At 46.9% G+C, this 19,230-nt stretch overlaps 1 protein-coding gene across 1 annotated transcript in view; it reads right to left on the bottom strand.

Moving 5' to 3' along the window:
- The window catches only part of LOXL2 (lysyl oxidase like 2), a gene marked incomplete at its 5' end in the record, with an annotated part of 34,601 nt that extends 20,428 nt beyond the window's left edge, over positions 1 to 14,173 (bottom strand). Inside the window, 3 exon segments of the mRNA XM_084302394.1 lie at positions 11,401 to 11,576; positions 13,812 to 14,052; positions 14,054 to 14,173. Coding sequence (XP_084158520.1) covers positions 11,401 to 11,576; positions 13,812 to 14,052; positions 14,054 to 14,173 — 537 coding nt within the window.
- Between the last annotated feature and the right edge of the window lie 5,057 nt (positions 14,174 to 19,230).

The raw sequence follows: 19,230 nt of genomic DNA, 5'->3' as shown, positions 1-19,230 counted from the left end.
TTAAAGAGACACCGGCTTCTCTGGGACACGGACCAGTGGCACACACAGAGGTATTTGAGTCAGGGAGATCACAGCAGGACTCGCAGAGTCCTGCGAGTTACACGTGGCGCATCCCCCTCCAGAAACTGCCCCAGCACTGATGGAAATCGCAGGGCACACGGAAACCAAGGGCAGGGAAAATCTGCTCCTCGTTCACAGCCCTGGGCAAGTCACTCCAGGCTTTTATTTTACATTTAACACTCGATTTTACAGCAAACTGGGTGACTGATTCCTCCATTCACCTTCAGCTGGAGCATCCATGAGACACCCCCCATGACCCGGGCCAGCAGGACCTTGAGTTTTACCCAGGAAAATCAACGCAATGGGGTTGACAGCTTGGGCTTGGATCTTAAAAACACCTATAGCCCTTAGGGAAAAAAAATACAACCAGAAAAAAAAAAAAAAACAACACAACAAACCAACAGAAACACCCACAATAATATCCAAGTTTGTTACATCTGAGACTTTAAGGTGTTCAGACAAAGGGCCTGACGCAAGAGCGAACTCATGCACCTCTTGTGCAATCTGGAAAGTCCATTTCCATTTGCAATACAAAGAGTTTTTCTCCTGTAACGCTGCACAGCTTCTGACTACGTGCTGTCAGGGAAGTAGCAGAGCCTCTGTGCATTGAAGTCCTCCCCAGGCTGGTTTCCAAACCTGCAACTCGCTTTTCCCCTGGTGCAGATTATAAAATGTTTCCAGCCCTTCGGTGGAGGGGGAAAGTGTTTACCTGCAGCTGGAGGCCAACGCTGCCTGAGAGAGCACCTTGTTTCCCTGCTCCCTCCATCACGCCCTGCTCTCTTCACCAGGAAACAAGCAGCAAGAAAAGCCTTAAATCCACTTGGAAATAGCTCTGACAGCTGAAGATCTAAAAATGCCTGGAATAAAAAGCCTATGGGAGAGGATTAACCCAAAAGACAGAATGCCAAAGCTTAAAATTGCACTCAACGAGCACACGAAAAAGGTAGTAACGACGGAGGAAATTTGCATTGACAGCTGAGAAAGTGGGTGAGACAGCCTGGGTGATTTTTTTCTGTCTGTGACTGCAGGATATATCCACCCTATATAAAATCCTAAGTATGTTTGCTGCACGTAGGTACATCGGTATCAACCCCACTGCATAATAAAGTACTTGAAAGGGGGCATTTTCCTTGCCTAGAGCTGACATAGCAAGGTGCTACAGTCCACTTGTGGCTTTCAGTCGGCTGGCACTTCCATTTTGCCTGGATTTAAGCAGGCCAGAGGCAGCAGCCTGTCCCCAGCATGACGGAGAGGAGGAGAATTCAGACCAAAGTGTGATTCCTCCTTCAGGAATGATGCTCGAGGATCCCTGTGTTTCCCAGGAAGATGCAGGATGGGGTTATGAGCCTATTTGGGGTCATGCAGAGACCAATTCCAGATGTGCAACGTCTGCCTGATGCTTCCACCACGAAACAGCAGCATTATGCTCACGTTGCCCTGTTACTCATCGTCAGTACATGACCATTTTCACTGCCGCAGCATCAGAGGTCCTCGGTGTGATGGAAGCTCCCTTAGACCAGGTGCTGACACATCTGAAAGGCCTCCAAGATACACAGGGTGCTCAGAGGGTGGGAGAAAAAAAAATTCTCAGCCTCCTTTTGCAGATTGAGAAATAAAACCCGGGGAGATCAAACTGCTTCCCCAAAGACCTTAAGGGCAGGAATTGCATCCGAGTATCCTGAGGTCCCGACCCTAACCTCCACGCAAAGATCCCTCCTGCACCAGGGAACATCAGCAAAACCTCTAGCACTCATGTTTATGTTTTATTTTACCTTTTTTAATCCTTCCCACTCCACCACCCTTGCTGGAGCTGTGGTGCACAAGGGCAGAGACATCCAGCCTGCCTCTGACAGCTGCCACTAACAGATGCTGGGGAAGGAGCATCCAAACAGGGCAATGTGCAGCAATATTTCCCCGTTGTGTTCCCTGCAGCTCCCAAGCATCTGTGTCCAGAAGGTGTATTTTAAATGTTCAAAGGCCAGGAATGGATTTGAGCATCCCTCGCTGTGATGCGCTGAGGTTTAGGCTATCAGAGCAACGGGCAAAGAAATAAACCATCTCCCTCTGTCAGAGGAGGAGAGGGAAGCCACAAAGTTTAAAGAATAAAAACCGGACCAGACTGTCCTTGCTGGTCGGTTTACAGTAGAAAAATAAGGGGAAAAGCTCAAAAGGCTTGCTCGTGGGCTTGAAAAAACACGGTCAGAGCCAGCGTGGTACCTCAGGCACGGCAGGCTCTGATACCAAGGTCCCAAAACACATCTCTCTTACCCAGGAGATGCTGACATAGACACAAAAAAAAACTTGGCACTCTCTTTTAGCAAATCCAACCCTTTTTGTCCTGCCCTTTTGCCTGTATTTGCCAAGGAAGAAAATAAAAAACACAAAAGTGAGCACATTAGCAAGAAATAAGCCATCGTTTCATTCCCTCCAGGGTATTTTGATCTTCAGATAGTTACGGCAGACCGGCACACAGTGACATTTTCATGATCTGTCTGAGAGCTAAGCCAACCTACATCCACTCCCCTTTCTGCTCACAGAAAATGGGTTTAGAGCAGAGAACTCCTGATACAGCAACTCGTGGGGCTGCACCGAGTCTGAACAAACAGCAAAACATCCATGGGAAGAGATCCACGTGCTGCTGACCTCAGCTTTATGCTGCGAGATTAAAGAACAAAGGAACAAATTAAATATCCTGAATATATTTATATTATAGAATATGTACTAAATATATTGAAAGGTTTCCTTTCTCTGCATGGTTTTTGTTACACTGGGAGTATTCAGAAATGCCAGCACAGGCAGACTTATATTTTATCTCCCAGCACCAATGCACAGAGCAGCTGGGGTAATGGTGAAAACAGACTCCGCATCGAAATCGGGAGCAAACAGCATCTAATAGCTGGAGCAGATGTTTTTAAATAGCTCTCTCCATACTTTCTGTACACGTGGAGACAAACGCCTGCAACAAGCTGTCATGTCAACAAGGAAAACTGTCTCTGAAAACTTTATTTATGATGCTGCAGCCATACACTGAAGACAAGGTAGATCTAGAAAATGCTCTGAACATCCATGGCTCATGCATGACGGTCCTCCAGCGAGCCTTCCCCAGCTTCCACCTATTTAAGCCGACAGTTATGGAGATGTAGGTGCCAGCCCTTACTCCTTTTATCAAACAAACTAACAAAAAACACACAAAAACCAAAAACACAACCTCCATGACTTGGGATTCAGCTGCTAGCTCAATACACACACAGCTGAGCCCCATTACAGATTAAGCACACGTGCAGCAGGAAATCCTAAGACATTTTGCTCCTGCTTGAGTTAAGCCTCCTTAGCTTTGAAAGGCGTGAAGAAACAGAAGGCAAGATAAAGCTGGGTGCGGAGGGCTGGGGGAAGACACGTAGTGCATTTATTCCTAGATCCAGCACCGCGGCTTGCACATCAACCTGATTTATACCGGAGCCACTTGGCTGCATATAGAATATAAAAATCAGACCAAAACTAAAATTGCTCCTTGGTCTGAGGCTGAGGAGATTGTGTTCAGCTCCAGGCACTGTCCCAGATCTGATTTCAGCCCCACAAAGCCAGATCCCCACGTCCTCACCGTTACCTGGGACCTCTCGCTCACATTTCTTCCCCCTTTAGCAAAGGGAAGGCAGCGCCGAGCCCATCTCGCCTCCCTCTGCAGCAAGGGCTTCGTTCACAACTTTTTTTGCCTAAAACACAGTGTGATTGGGGTTGGGATTTCCTGCATTACTACAATACAAGTCAGTACAAAAGAAAATTTAAAAAAAGGGTCAAACTGTTCTGGGCTGGGCCAGCTTTCTCCTGCCTCCTGCTCCTTTCCTCACCCAGAGCCCAAGACCTGCACCGCTGCTCTGTTCCACAAAGCCCACCTCAAGCCAGCTGTGCTCTGCTATAAAACCAGCAAATCTCAGCCTCCGGGGCCTGCCCAGAGACAGGGAAAAGAAAAGGGGGTTGGTTTTGAGCTTTCACAAAAGGATTCCTGGCTCAGAAAGCTTTCACAAGAGGCTCGGCTGCTTTTGTTTCCACCCTCTGCACCAAACACATCCCCACGGCTTTGGATCCGATTGCAAAAACGGACGCAGCTTTCATAACATTTTCTGCCACATTTTGTCGTCTCTTTTGCGTGGACAGAACAATATCATGCACGCTCCTGCACTGCCAGAGCTTGGTGATAACCTTTCTCTCATCGGGATGCACAGCAATTGGGCCAGGGGAGAGCTCCTGTTCCTAGAAACCCGACTGCTCCTTCTCGCATCGCTGGCTCCTGGCTGACAGCAAGCCACAGCAGCTGGGATTTCGGAGGGGATTTGGAGGAGAGCATCTCAACGCTCACTTCAAGCACACACCCACACGCTCGGTGACACCGCTAAGAAACCAGCGGGCGAGCTGCATGGAAGGGAACTGGGATGAAGTTTTGCTTCTGTGTGTTTTAATTTTTCTTTTCTCAACATCATCACGAGCGATGCTAAGAATCGCCGAGCAAGAGGGCAGACACGTTCAGGACCTTTTCTGACAGATCCCCAGGCAAAGATTGAGCTCTTACCCCAATTTTGGATTTAAAAAATGCAAGGGGTCTGTGTGCTGCCTCTGTCCCCCATATCCCTTAGGACCAGCTTTTCCTTCTCTATTCCTGGCCCATCCCACTGCCCCTTCGATGCAGAAACCCATTTGTATCACTTTTCCCAGGGTTTCTTGGCATCCTAAACACCAGCACATTAAATCTGCAACTCACACAAGAAACAAATTGGTTCCTTTCAATTCAGAGCATGACAAAATCTCTCCGTATAGACCCCGCTCACCCCAAAAGTCTCTCCTCTCCTCTGTCTGAGCCCTGCCCCTACTTCCACTGAATTCCCAGCTACCAAGTCTGTTCCCCCCGAGATGACTTTTTGGAAAGGTCTCTCCGCATACATGGGAACAGGCGGAATCTGTTTTGACTTAAACATCTGGAGCTGTGCCTCTGAGTCACTAACGAGGTCCCAGCTGCTAAATAAACACGGCGAAGGGATGCTGCAAGACAGAGACGGGCTGCCTACAGGGGGACGGCAGTCCCCTGGGAACGTGACACTGCATTGGACTGCAAACGCTTTTTGTTCTGGGTTTGTGCAGCACAAAAGGGTAAGGGATGAGAGTGCAGCTCGGGATTGAGGTCCAGGAGCAATTACAGGGCAGATTAGAAACGACAAAAGCCGAGATCTTCGCTAAACCATGAAATGCTTCAGCGGCAGCCTCGTGATTGCTGATGCAGAGCAGGCTAATGAAAAGCACCCAAGAACAGAGGTGGTCACTGGGGCAAGAGAAGGCAGGAGCACTGAACTCTGGAGGAATTTTGGCACAGGTGAAGGCTCCGCTCAGGACAGATGATGCTCAGGTCTGTGAGCATCACGGTCTGAGGTTTCCACAATGGGCAAAGCTCTTACGTTCTCCGCTTCCTTTCTGCTGAGCTATTTTAAAGACAATCTGGATCAGGCACTGTAAGCCAGTCAAATTTATTACCTGACCTTCGCCCTGCAGGACAGAACAAGATTTTACTCTGTTCTCAGGCTTAGATAAATAGTTTATTGTCTTGCGTAATGCAGAAATGGTTATCTGCATCCAAAATACTGCCTGACAGCTACTCAGGCCCTGAACACAGCCAGGATGAGGATGCAGATGGGTTAACTCTGTCCCCCAGGGAGCAGCAGCAAGCCCATGCCAGCTGTGGCAGTAAGAAACCCCCAAAAAACTTTAAAATTATAGCAATAAAGAGACACGGTGGCTTGCAACGACAGCAGCTTAATTATTTGCCTGGAGGCAGCTCCAGAAGAGATGCTGAACCCCTCCAGGCACACAAAACATCAGCACCCGTTTCACGTTGGCTTATGTTTAGAGAAGTAAATATTTGCACCGAGGAGAAAGGCATTAAAACCCTGCTGTCCCAAACAGGCAAATAACCACGTTATTGTCATTTCTGAGAACAGGACAGTCACGACAGGGCCGGTCTTAGATGGTGGTGACCTAAGCTGCAGCTCCCCATGGTATGGAGAGATCCTCCAGTGATTTCCATGGCACAAAGGTGGGTAACAAAGATTTTTATTAGTGCCAGACCCACACACTGCTCCTGTCCTCCTTCTCTCCTTGCTCCTTCTACTTAAAAGCAGCTCAGCACACAGGAGCATTTTGTGCAGCCTCCAGAGCCCAATTTAACCGAAAGCTCCCCAACAGGACACAGCAATGCCCCTTCCCTCTGGTTAAGGAACCCGGACAATATAATTCATCCCACTTTTAATTTGAGCCACCAGGCTTTGAAGCGAGATTTTTTTCAGCCTCACACATGCCCAGATAGGAAAAGAAGGACAGAAATAGCAGCACAGCCTGGTCTGTTTAACTAGACTTTGTCTGCCCACCGTCTGGCCAAGGCTACGGTCTGCTCTCAGGTACCAGAGCTATTTGTGAACCCCACGGGCTGCAGCAATTTGATATATTTAGAGCCCATGTCCTATTTGAAGCCCGTGTGTGTGCACGGAGAGGAAGGAGGTGGACAACAAATATTTTGTTAAGGATGTTTTGGGGGCTAGGTTCAAAAAAATAATAACAAATTCCTACCGTGCATTTATTAAAGGAATATATTGAGGGTAGGAGGCAATTCCTGTGGCCTTAAAATTGCTGTTCCGCCCAGCCAGGCAGTCACAGGTGGGCTCGTGCTGTGTTTGGGCAGTGCAATGGCCACATTGCTCCACGTACTCTTGAAAAGAGCAGGGCCTGCGTTCCCTGCTCACAGCTCTGCGGACGTACACTCAATCATTTTGATCTCAGAGCCCCTGGCATCCTGCACAGACTTAGAAAAACATTTTGAGACCGTGCACAAGCTTAAACGGCAGGCACTGGCACCCTATAAAGGAACCCTACAGCAGGTCCCAGGACCACTTTCAGACACTGGCAAACATCAAAACGCCCAACAACCAACAAAGCACTGCGCTTCTGCACTGGTTTTATCCTGCCCTCTACCTTTTGTTGAGGTGTGCAGCTCCCAGAACTCCCCCTGCCCCTTCTGCAAAACTGGGAACTTTTACTCCAAGCTCTGCTTTGGCTAAAAAGAAAGAAGAAATGCAAGTTAAGACAAATCCAGAGTCAAACACCGGTGATTTTTAACAATGACTTTGGATGTGTCCATGGAGGATCACAGCAAGCAGGTTCGGCATCCTCCTCATCCTCCTCAAGACATGCTCAGCCACACTCTTGGCACTTCCATGCACTTTTTTTAATTTTTATTTATTTATTTTTTTTTTTAACACTTTCATGGTGCATGGCTGCAGGGCTGGGGTCTGTAGGAGGGGAGAGGCATTGATGCCAGCAGGCCAGGTACCCCCTTCCGCTCTCAGAAGCAAACAGGTAACAGCAGACAAGGCTAAACCACGAGCCCTGCTCTCTCCATAAACAAAAAACCTCCTGCACACTGAGCCTACGCATTTTAAAGAGGGAAAAGCCCTGCTATGAAATGCACTCGATGTCTCTACACCAGGCCAGCACGGAGCAAACACTATTCTGCTAGCCTGGTGGAGGAGATCAGCCTTCAATGCTCACTCTGAGCTCAGTAACCTCCGAGCTAAAGGGGCATCAGGCTAATCCTGAGCCACCAGCAGCCCACGAAAGGGCCGTCCTGCCAGGCACATTCATCACCCTCCAAGAAATAATCCTTCGGACAAGTCCCAAGGCTAAAAGCTGCAGTGGCTGCAGAAAATACCAGGCAAAAATGATGGAACTTAAAGATTGGATTTCAGATTTGCCCTAACCTCGGTCCTGGTGGAAGAGTTAACCTCTTCCTGCCTGTCTCCTGTCTGCTTATCTCAGATCTTCCATCCCTCACCCCACACTTCAGCCTGCGACTGACAACTTGTCTCATAGAAGCAAGGGTCAGGCACTGCCCCTGCCCCACGGGGCAGGCATGGAAAGGCTCAGGGACAGGAAGAGATGTGATGTAAGCCTCAAAATATGAGCTGTGACGGGAAAAGATCTGGCTGAGCTTATATATATAAGCCAAGTGGTTTATGGTGATGGAAAATTTCATCCTATCCTATTTATCTGCAGCATTTCCAAACTGGGAAATGGAGGTATGTACATTGCCCAATAAAAATAAACTCAGCTCAAGGGCTATCGTGTTGCTTTTAAAAGAGTGTGAACTCTCTGCCTGTCAGATTTTAGGAAGCGAGGCCAGATTTGAGCAAATGTCAATTTGCAGAGCCCCTCGGAGCTGGAGCCCCGTCAAGATGAAGTCAGATGTTGTCTGATACCTGCTGGCTTTCCGCGTTAAATCTCAGCGGCGCTTGGCAGCCCCGGAGAACTCAGCACTGAAGGTCTTTAAGACACTTTCTAAATGATGAATTTAAGGCAGTCTGTCCGTCCCCCAGCTGCAGGAACACACAGGGCTCCCTTTTGCAGGGGAGAGAAACCTGAATGTGATGGCAAATATTTGGGGATGGGCTCCCAGAGCGTGAATTTCCCCAGGAAGGCAGAACAAAATCACTGCTCCCTGCCTGCTGGAGCTTACACCCTGACACATGAATGCACACCGCAGTCAGAGCCTGCTCCTGTTAATCTGCTGGCTGTAAAACCACCCGTTTGCAAACATCCAGGTCCGTTTGGGAATTGTTACAGTCGTTCCTAACTACTGTGGGAAAATGGGATGGAAAGGTGCAATTCAAGGTGATGCACGGAGCACATGCGTTAAGGAACAGCTTCATCGTGGTGCAGCCAGTGGGACTGGTGGGGAGACCTGAGCGCAGCATCGCTGCTCTGTAAAAAATTCCTCAATCCCCTCCATCTCATTCCAACGGGGAGACATCAGTGGGACAGCCTGAAAACCCAGCAGCTAACAAAACGATGATGTTCCCCCTGGTGAATGCAAGGTATGACATGCAGAATTCCCATGCACGTTAGACAGGGCAGAGACGTTGGATGTGCATTCACACAAGCCTTTTGACCTCCCCGTTTTGGAGTTTATGACCCTATGAGTAACCCTTCTCATCAGCTCTGACTCAAACTGTGGCACGCCAGCTGCTAATGAGATAAAGCAAAGATTGAGAGAAGGAGAGCTGAAAAAAAAGAGGGGGGAGAGGAGTTGAAACATTTGACAGCTAGCTGCGACTGAAACGTACTTCCACAATGGCATTTAAAAAATTTACAGCACATCACCTTTAGCCTTGCTCCTGCTGCATTAAAGCAGAAAAAAGAGCTCCTTGGCTCCCAGTGACTTTAAAGGGGTATGAGAAAAATCAGCCTGGTTCTGCAGAGTAGAAGTAACAGCATGGTCCCGAGTTGTTCAGAAGACTCGAGCAGTGATGTGTAAGGGAGAAGTGGGCACACAAATCGTTCTGGATCCTTGAATTTGTCCTTTTGACAGACACCAGGCTACAGAAAATAAACGCAGTTGGTTACAGACTCCTCTAAATTCACAGCGGACAGAAGTGGTTGCCCCTCAGACCTCTGGAAGGCCAGACAAGGGATGATCAGGCTCTTCTCAGAGGCTGAGGATTGCCAGGAGATGTCAAACACAAGCTGTAGCAGCAGGTTAACAGCAGCATTAGGAACCCAGCATGCAGACCTAGGGGTAAGAAAATGCACCACTATTCTCTACTACCAGCAGAGAGGCAGGCTGACAGCTCTCAGCTTCTTACAGGAGCTTAAAACCAAAGCTTTTCCTTTTTTTTTTTTTTTCCCCACTCCCATTATTTCAGTGCCTTTAGTCACCAGTGCTGCTACTTATTGTGGTGAACGCCTTCACTCATACCTAGACCCCAAGAGCTGCCAGGACGTGGGGAATATGACTTACCCCACATCTATTTCACTTATCCTGCATCTATTTCTCCTCAGCAATCCTGCTGGTGACCCTGTCTTCCACCACAAGAACTGTTTCATGATTCATTCTACTTATCCTACGTGAAGCCCAAACACCCACACATTAGCTCAAGCTTCCCTCAATCACCCCAGCGTGCTCCGCTCGTTAGCCAAACGGCAGCGCTTAGCTAATGGAAAAGCAGAGCCCTCCAAAGCTTTCGTGATTAATACCTGAAGCATCTCGGAGTGATGCGACCTCCGTCTAGACTAAGGCATCTTTTCTTCCAGGCCTCCGTTTTGAGGATTCGCTGTGGCTTTGGGGATGTGGGCGTCTGCCAAAGCCATCGCCGATGTTCCATGATCTCGCCCCGTTCCCTGAGCAGCAGCCGTGCCATCGGCTGAGGCAATTTGGGATCCCTTTGGAAGGCCTCCTTCCTCTCCTTAGCCAAGAAAAGCCAGGTCAAGGCACAAAGAGAGTTCCCCTTCTCATATCCTGCATCTGCCCCCTGCGTGGGAGCCTTGCATCAGTGCTGAACGCTGCCTGCTCTCTCAATCAGGGGCTGCGAAGGAACTGCTAGAATAATTTTGTTTTAAAGCGAGAAAGAATGCTGTACCCTTTGTTTCAGATCACGAACGGAGCCAAAATTCAGCCATGGAAACCACGCTGTGGTATGTGATACACCCTGGGTTCCCTGTCTGCTTAAAATAAGGTTTGCCTGTGGTTACTGGAGAGTTTATTTTGATGTATTTTAACCAAGGGCAACCAGTGAATCTGCATGCTGAAGCACCATAGCATCCGAAACAAGGGAGATGTTAGCTGAGTGACCACAAATATTTTCCAACCTGAAATTCTGAAGAAGCATACGTTTTTTTTTTTTCCTTTGAAGAGCTCAGCCCAGCTTCTTTCCAGCTCAGCATTCCCTCCTGGATTATTCCCCCCTAGACCATTATTCTGCAGAAATCTAACAATTCTGGTTCAGCTGTGTTTCAGCAGATTTGCTTCTGTCATTTCCCCGGGAGTCTCAACCTCGGCTCAGCAGACAAATCCAGTCACAACCCAGAACCTTTCCCCTAGTGACCAGCCCACGTTTTCCTCCGTTCACTTTCATTTCATCACTTCTAGTGCTGGCTCCCCATTCCCACAAGTATTTCCATAGAATTATCACACTTGTGTCATCGTTGCTTAGCTAAGCACTCCAAAAATCTCTTCATATCTTTCCCTGTAAATCCATCCATTCCATTAAATGATTGCAAAACAGGAGGAATAATATAGTGTCTCCTTACTTGTTATGCTATTAAAAAATCCTTTTACATTCTTCTTAAATATGTAAAGCTTTGAACAGCTGAAATTCAGATCTGAAAGTTGCACCTGAAGCCAGCACCTAGGAGTACTACAAAAAGTGTGCTTTAACCATGGGGCACAGCTGGGATAACCTACAACGTATAGGTCCCTGTCCACACAAGCCTCCTGATTAGCTGCTAGGGATTTTGAAGTACATTTACCTCTATTTGGTTAAGCAGCGAGTTGTCAAACTTGAAGCCAGGGATTCTCTTTTCGCTGCACACCACTCCCACGTCCTCGGTGTGTTTGCAGTCGGTTACTCCCCAGCCATTTGACGTGCACGCTGCCAGGGTGGTCTCCTTGCCGTTACAGTGGACGTTGTCCATCCAAATTTTCCCTGAAGGGGAAAAAAAAACAGAACTGAGACTCAGAAAGAGGGTAAATTGTTCTTAATATATCAGGGGAAGAGATTACTGCTAAAAATAACCTTGAATAAAAACGCTAAGGAACACCAAAAATGGAAACATCTCCTCCCCGTTGCTCTCACTTATCTGCATTGTATTAAAAAAAGAAAACTAATCCCTCAATATAACATAATAAATAAATATAATACACTATTTAAGGCTATAGGCTTGAATGATGCAAGTGAAGCCTTGACCATGGAGGCTCCGGACCTCCACAGTTAAACAGCAACCAGTGTGGCCAAAGGATTGCTAACAAGGGACATCCCAGCCAGAAGCTCCTCATGCCATCACTGCTTGCTGTTGTGTTAGCATGCAAAGGGTCATCAGCCTGAAGGAGATCACTGCTGGAAACTTGCTCATGTTGAAAACTGACCTCCTAACAAGCCACTTTTGAGCACGCGGTGTCATCGGGTCCCCTCGATCCTGCCCTCTAATCACTCTCACTAAATCATCCCTTCTGTATTTAAGGCTTCTCTGCACATCATTTCTTGTTTGCTAAATCCTCGTTAAACCTCTTCTATGAGAGAGCTCCAAGTGTTGATTAAATGCCCCCACTTTTTAAAGGCGTTTTTTTGGCAGAAGATTTAACAGACCACTGCTGATTGCAACCTCCTGTTATTTGGGTGCTCTTTGAAAACCCACTGCCAGATCCAGTTTCCAGACTATCACTACCACTTTTCCTCCAACAAAAAACATGCACATATGTATATTATATTAAAACAAATCAGATTCTTTAGAATTGACTAACAAGCAGACAAAAATTCAATAGGTGTCACTCGGAGAACTTTAGGTCATGTTTTCTAAGGAGCAGCTGAGAGCAGAGAACCAAGAACTTCTCTGGGATTCACCTTTATGATGTGCTTGCTTTTCCTTTGGAAACGTGCTGGGCACATGTTGCTCCCCTGCAATTTATCCCCTAAATTGCAAGGAGCAACAGCCAACAAGAAACTCCCCTATTTTACGGTCCCCAAAGCTTTGTCTGTCTGAAGAATAATAATACATCCTTTGGGTAGAAAGGACTGCCTGACCTCCAGAGCCAGGAGGAGATCCTGCAAGAGCAGTCAGAGCTGTTTTCCTTGGCTGTCCCAGCTGCTTTCCAGCAGCCCTAACACATTTGGGTGTTGATGAAGGATCTGCCACAATCCCCTCTGCACGGGCTCCCTGCATCAGGATTGAACCCGCACGCAGAGGATGCTCGCTCCCATCAAGTCACGTGGCGACAAATTTCTGGTTTGTTTTCAAATGTCACGGCCTCTTTCTCTCTCGGAAATCTCCTGCTCTACCCCAAGAGCCAAAATCCACAGCTTGGGACAACATTCAAGGTTTCGCGTTTCACTCAAGTCAACGTTGAGGCCTGCTGGCTCTTTAACGGGCAATTTTATAGGTGTGAGCACTAACGAGTGGCGCTAAGTAACAGACATACAGCACGTTTATCCCTGCTGCAGTGGAAATAACCTGTCTGTGGGTTACATCAACAGCGTGCCAAGCTTTCATATTTTGAGAAAAAAAATCTCCGTAGGCCAACATTTAACTAACAGAGTGAAAAAGGAAGGATGTGCAGATTGGGTTGAGGGTGAATAGCTCTTCCCCTCCAGAACCAGCCTGAGTGTCCCAGTGGACTGTTATAAACGTAGTCCTATACATGACGTGAAGTGTGCACACTCCTTTGGGGTTTTATAGGCCGGTCTGCATTGCAGAATATGGTGCATGCCTCTAGAGGGGATAAAGGGAAAAAAATATATATAGCATTGCATGGGCAGTCTATTTAGAACCAAAACAGTTCAAAAGAAAGAAAAAAAGAAAAAAAAAAAAAAAGAACAGGAGGGAGGAGTGCTTAGAGGCTCTGCTTGACTCCTTGCAAAGCAATGGAAGGGTGCATGGGGAAATGGACCGTCTGTAAATTACATTTGTGGGCCCAGTTTCCCTTTTGACTCACCATACAGGCTGGGCTGCTGGAGAGCCTCCTACCCCCTTCCTTAGCTTGCTTCAATCAAAACACGCAAACACCTATTGTTTAAACTGTTTAACCTAATGAGGCACTGATTTACAGAGGCATTGCTTCACCAGGAAGCGTTTCTCATTACATTTGTAGGGAACATCAATACATCTTGAATTCAGGTCAAGAGTTATCGGGGTTGGAGAGAGCTGTTGCTCCCGAGTTACCTTACCTTCTCCTTTCCCATATTTTGAGCTCGGTAGCCAAGACACAGCCTCCACGTAGCCCAGCTCCCTGCAGATCACGTGCGCAGCGTGGATGGAGAAGTCGTCGTCGCACACAGTGCCCCACTCGCCGCTGTAAAACACCTCCACTCGGCCTTCGTTGTGTTTCCTCTTCTGCCCCGCCAGCCGCAGCTGGATTTTGGGGACGTTTGCTGGTCTTTGGGGGGGCTGGTAGACTTGGGGGGGGTGGCTCGGGGTAACCGGGGAGGTAGGGCCAGTATTCATACTGGGCAAGGCCCAGCGGGCTCAGGGAGATGATGAACAGCATGAAGAAACAGTGGTTATGGTTAAAACCCAGGAATCTTTCCATTTTCAGTGCTCACAGTTCTCAGAGCCAAATCCTCTGCTAGCAGCTGCCGATCAGTGCAGGTAGGTGCTGTGTGGCTGTCCTGAAACAAAAGGAAAGTTTGAGTAAGGCTCGGGAAAGATGTTGGGATTTGTACCTCCTGCTTCAGCAGGGGATAAACCTATGGGAAAGACCATGTCCAACGCTGCCTGTGAAAACCAAAGTCAAGTAAATTATTTCTTGTGAGGTGGGAGAAGAAAATTAAAAGTAACCCACGAAAAGCATTTGCAAGTTTAGGTTAAATTGCCAAATCATTTTGGCTGGGAAATACTTTTTCCAAGGCAAAATTCTACAGGTCACAAATGCTAGAAATAGGATTTTCCTATTCCTCTGCAAATCCAGAAGTTCAGTGCCTCTAGCAAGTGATGGCCAACTTTGGTGGCAAATCAGACCAGGACAGAACTGAACCATTTTTTTCCCCATACCACCTTTAAATAAAAGAAACTCAAACCATCACTTAAACAATGGAAAACTAGAAGGGTAATGAAATATAATATAACGTGGTCAGAAGTGAGGTATTTATACTGAAATCTGTTTTCCCAATATGATGACAGAAGGTTTATTTCTGCTGCCATACCTCCAGTTTCCTCTGCAGAGGATCAGCACACGTTACCATAGGCAGACACAATGAAAAAGCAACCTCACCTGGCCCTGACTGGCATTAATGATCTCCAGTTTTTGGTTGCTAAGCCTGGATTGGGTCCCACAACCGCTAATTCCTTGCATAAGCTAGCCATGGTATGAACCAGCAATTTATTTTTTTTTTTTTTGACTCACCGGAGGAATTTCATCCGGATACTATGCAAAGCTTAAAGGCTGGTGATTTTTCTGCCCGCTTCCCACTCACGTACTCCCCACCCAGCACACGGAGCGGCCGAGTAGCACACATGGAGGCTGATGGTTGAATAGTTTCCAAGTGAAGCAATGCCAGAGAGCAGTGGGAAAAAGCTCCCCAGCCCTTTAAAGCTCCATTATTTCCTGGCAGCCAGCAAAGGGGAGGGAGAGGGGGAAAGACTGGGCTCCCAAACCAGATGTCAAGAAGCAAAAATCCTTCGGTGTTTTTGCTGGGTCTCAACTATCCCTCCCCAAAAATGACCAGATGATCACATGTGCATGAAGACACAACAAAACTCATTAAGCAGCCTTTCAAGCTAGGGAGGAATATCAGTAATAGCAGAGAAACAGCCTGAAATTCAGGACACCTCAGTTCAAATCTCAGCTTTGAGACCAGACTGAGACCTGTACATTTTCACCAGGCATTTGAAGAAATACTAGCACGGAGACAAGGTGTTTTTCTAATTTTTGCAGGTTGGGAGGGCTGAGAGAGGAATAAAATGAATTCCTGCCCCACATCAGAGCTAAAGGGGCAGAAAGGAAGGAAACACAACCGCTTTCACAAGGCTGCTCTTCACCAGCCGCAAACAAAGGGGATTTCCCAAAGCAAATGCAGTCACAGGGCAGGAGATATATTCTGTAAAAATAAAAGGCTCCCGAGTCCAGGCACATTAGTACTTGTCAGACACGCCTGACTTCAATACCTTCTCGTATGGATTTCAAAAGAAACCTCGTGCAATGTTTTTCAAGGATACAAGATGGTTTTCAGCCTAGAGGATAAACACATGGGCAGCGTGATTGTTGTGAACAGTATAAAAATAATAATCAAGAAAGCCCCTTAGATCATAACAGTGAAGAATAACATATGTTAGTTATAAGTAGAAATACTGGAGAGGGGGGTAACATCGAGCCCAGCAGAGCTGCAAGCCTGATGGTCTTCAGAAAATCTGTTTTTTTGCTCCTAATCTTCTTTAAACATCTGTTTTGACATACTTCATTTGACGTCGCTGTTGTTTCTTGCTACTGCATAAATCAGATTTAAGAAGCCTCAGAAAATATTGAGAGGAAACTAAGCTGGACTGCAGGGTCTCTGCATATTGCTGGGACCTGGTGAAGCATCTGCACGGTCTTTGTGCAGCAGGCAGCCACACGAAGGATATCTGAGAAGGAAAAAGCAAATAAATTGTGTGGTGTGTAGCCTTACAGTCACGTCCTGAAGAAAGCTCTCGGGAGATAAGGCACGTCATCGTCATTAACACAAGACGCCAAATTCCCCTCTAGCTTGCAGTTTATGGTTTATGGCACACCAGCAAGCTCAATAGTAACCCAAAGAAGAATATTTTTGTAGGAGAAAAGGGACCAACAAACGATGTGTAGCCAGCAGGTCAGCTTGTTTCGCTTTATCCCTTCCTCGTGCCAAGGCAAACACTGACCAGCGGTCAGCTCCGTGCTCCGGCTAATAGGGGTCTTTCGTGATCGGAGGCCAGGGAATAGCCCAAAGCTCTGCAACTCCAGTTTCCAGGACTGCTTCCCATTCAAACCAAAGCTCCTGGGTTGTCTTGCTGAAGGATTTCAGCCAAAAGACACAACAATTTGGGGAAACCATTCAAGAAGCAGGATGTAATAGCTACCAGCTGAGAGCGGCGCTCCCCGAAGCGTTAATTAATAAAGCAGACAGAACGCTGCACGGTGCCAGAGCCTTTTTAAAAACAATCACAGCGCCGGGAGACCTCGCAGCCCCAGAGCAGCTTGGTGGGGCTGGGATGGCACAAGAGACTTCCAGGTTATTTTAACGGGTACCAGGATCACCCAGGGAGGTACCAACTTGGATTATAGCAAATCTTGCAGGGTGCGATTTTCAAATCTTGGTGGGTCAGCACCCCAGGAGCCTTAAGATGCCATAAGGCAGGGTAATTTGATTTTGCTCCCTCAAAGCTTACAGGTTTTCCAGAGTCGTGCAAGACGATGAAAAAAACCATTAACCACAGAACTTGAGAAAGCCTGGGAAGGAAGGATAAGGTTGCCTGAGAGCCCCCAGCTCCACAGAGGGGGGTCTGACTACCAAAAAGGTATTTTAAAAACCCCGTATGAATTTAATCCTGAACCTTCGCCAAGGAAAATGACTCAGAGCAACACACTTTTTGTGCTCGGGTCGTACAGCTTTGTGTCCCATCATCATCGGGATACCTCAAGGAGCAGTTGAGGCTCCTACAGCAGGAGGTATTGGGGAAAAAAATACAAAAAATAAAATCAGAAATCCCCCTTTTAGTCCCATTGTACCTGTGGAGGTGAATCTCAGAGGGATTCTCTGTAAGCCCAGCCCAGCAGCAACTCCACACTCTTCGGGAGACAACCCTGCAGTGTGTACTAGCAACCACAGCCTGCTTTTCCTTCAGGTCATATTACCGTCCGCTTCGAAACAGTCACACATTCAAACACTAAAAGACAAAGCTTCCACAGTGCTTGCATCACCCCAGAAATAAAACCGTGCATACCCAGCGGTCTTGTTTATTGAGGCGCTTAAGAGAAACTATTCAGACCAAGTCACGACGTCAGGAAAAGCTGAGTCCCGGGGAGGCTGAGCACAGGAATATTGCAGTATTTCCACAAGAAACCTGCCTGCTTCCCATTGAGACAATAGGGATTATGGAGAGGAAATATTTGGGCATCTTCTGGTGGAGGCATCTGTCCATCCCATCCATCAGGGCAAGATGTCCGTGAGGCTTTTATCAGGAGACAAGACAAGCAGTAAAAACTGGTCTAGAGATTTGATAAAGCAATATTTTGGCAGCATGGAAGATTTCACAAAGATTTTTTCATCACTCTTCAATGAGAACACTGATGACACGGTGATAGACTCAATTAAGAGCATTAAAAGATACAAACAAGGACAGCATTAAATAGGAGCCAACAGCACCTGCATTTATCATAGCATCAAAAGCCACAACAACAACATTTAATAAGTATTTAGATAAACCTGGTCATCTGCTATGACCAAAATCTGGACACACTTTTTCATCAAGTCTCGAAGAGAGCTGCATATGCAGAACTACCCAAAAAGAAACCCTAGGCTTAGATCCACAAGATGTTTGCTTTGTGCTGGCTATTCCCTCTACTTTAGGGCTCATTCCTCCCCTCAAATCCTCTCTTTAATAGCCTCCAGACTTCGTAATGATGTAATCCTAAAAGCATATATTTTGGTCTCCCCATTCAAAAGAATCCAAGACGGAGCATTTAAAAACTTTTTTGAATAAAGTCAGTGGAAAAGCCAGGAAAATACTCCAGGTCTCCTGGCTCCCCATCCCGTACTTCAGGCCATACGATGATTCTCCATCACTGTGTTAACTTGTAATTTAAGGCTTTAAGGCATGCTCCTGCAAGCTGCTGACTCAACATCTTTTCAGGGCTCCCGTCTGAAAAGGAACAGATAGGCACACAGGGAAGCGAGCAGCAATTTCATTTCAAAATGTTGAGCTTTTTACTTCTTCAGAGAATCCACCAGGTGAAACTAATAGGCTATTCATCTCCCCAAACCAAAAGCCTGTCCAAGCAGCACGAATCCCTTTTTAATTTCACCAAATCATCAAAACAATAGATCAGCTCGGACAGAACCCAGGAACACCAGCTTTCCCTGCTCCCCTCCTTCTCCAGGCAACAAAAGGAAAGTCTCAAGTGGTTGATTTGTGACTGTAGATCCAGCAATGCTCCGTTAAGTTACCTTAAGACAGCAAATTTCACATTAATGCACACTAGGCAAAGTGCAACCAGGAGCAAATTCAACAGTCACATCAGGGAAGATAACAAATGCAACCTGCTTCTTTCAGCCTGGTGGGATGCTGCAGGGAAAGAGAAAGTCCCAGCATGTCCTGTGGGAGCAGAGGTAAAGCTGACACAATTCAAACCCATAGACTTGTTTGCCATCACTATGGTATTGAGGCTAGACGGAAAAAAGAAGTCCTGATAGACAAACACACAAGTTATGAGAATAGGACAGAAAAGGCACTTTGGCTGGTGTTTTCATATTGAAAAGACTGCTACAGGTCTACAACTAAAAAAATAAAAATAAAAAATCAGTGTGTTTGTCTAATCCCCGCATCATCATTGAGTTGGATCCATGAGATGAAACCTTTAGAAAGAACTGCTCTCCCAAAGTTGTGTGCAAGGCTGCAAGCTCTTCTCAGATCTGT

Source organism: Netta rufina, assembly GCF_964035555.1.
Source record: "Netta rufina genome assembly, chromosome: 27".
Lineage (NCBI taxonomy): Eukaryota > Metazoa > Chordata > Aves > Anseriformes > Anatidae > Netta > Netta rufina.
Note: the sequence above shows the minus strand (reverse complement) of the source record. Positions and strands in the feature narration are given on the sequence as shown.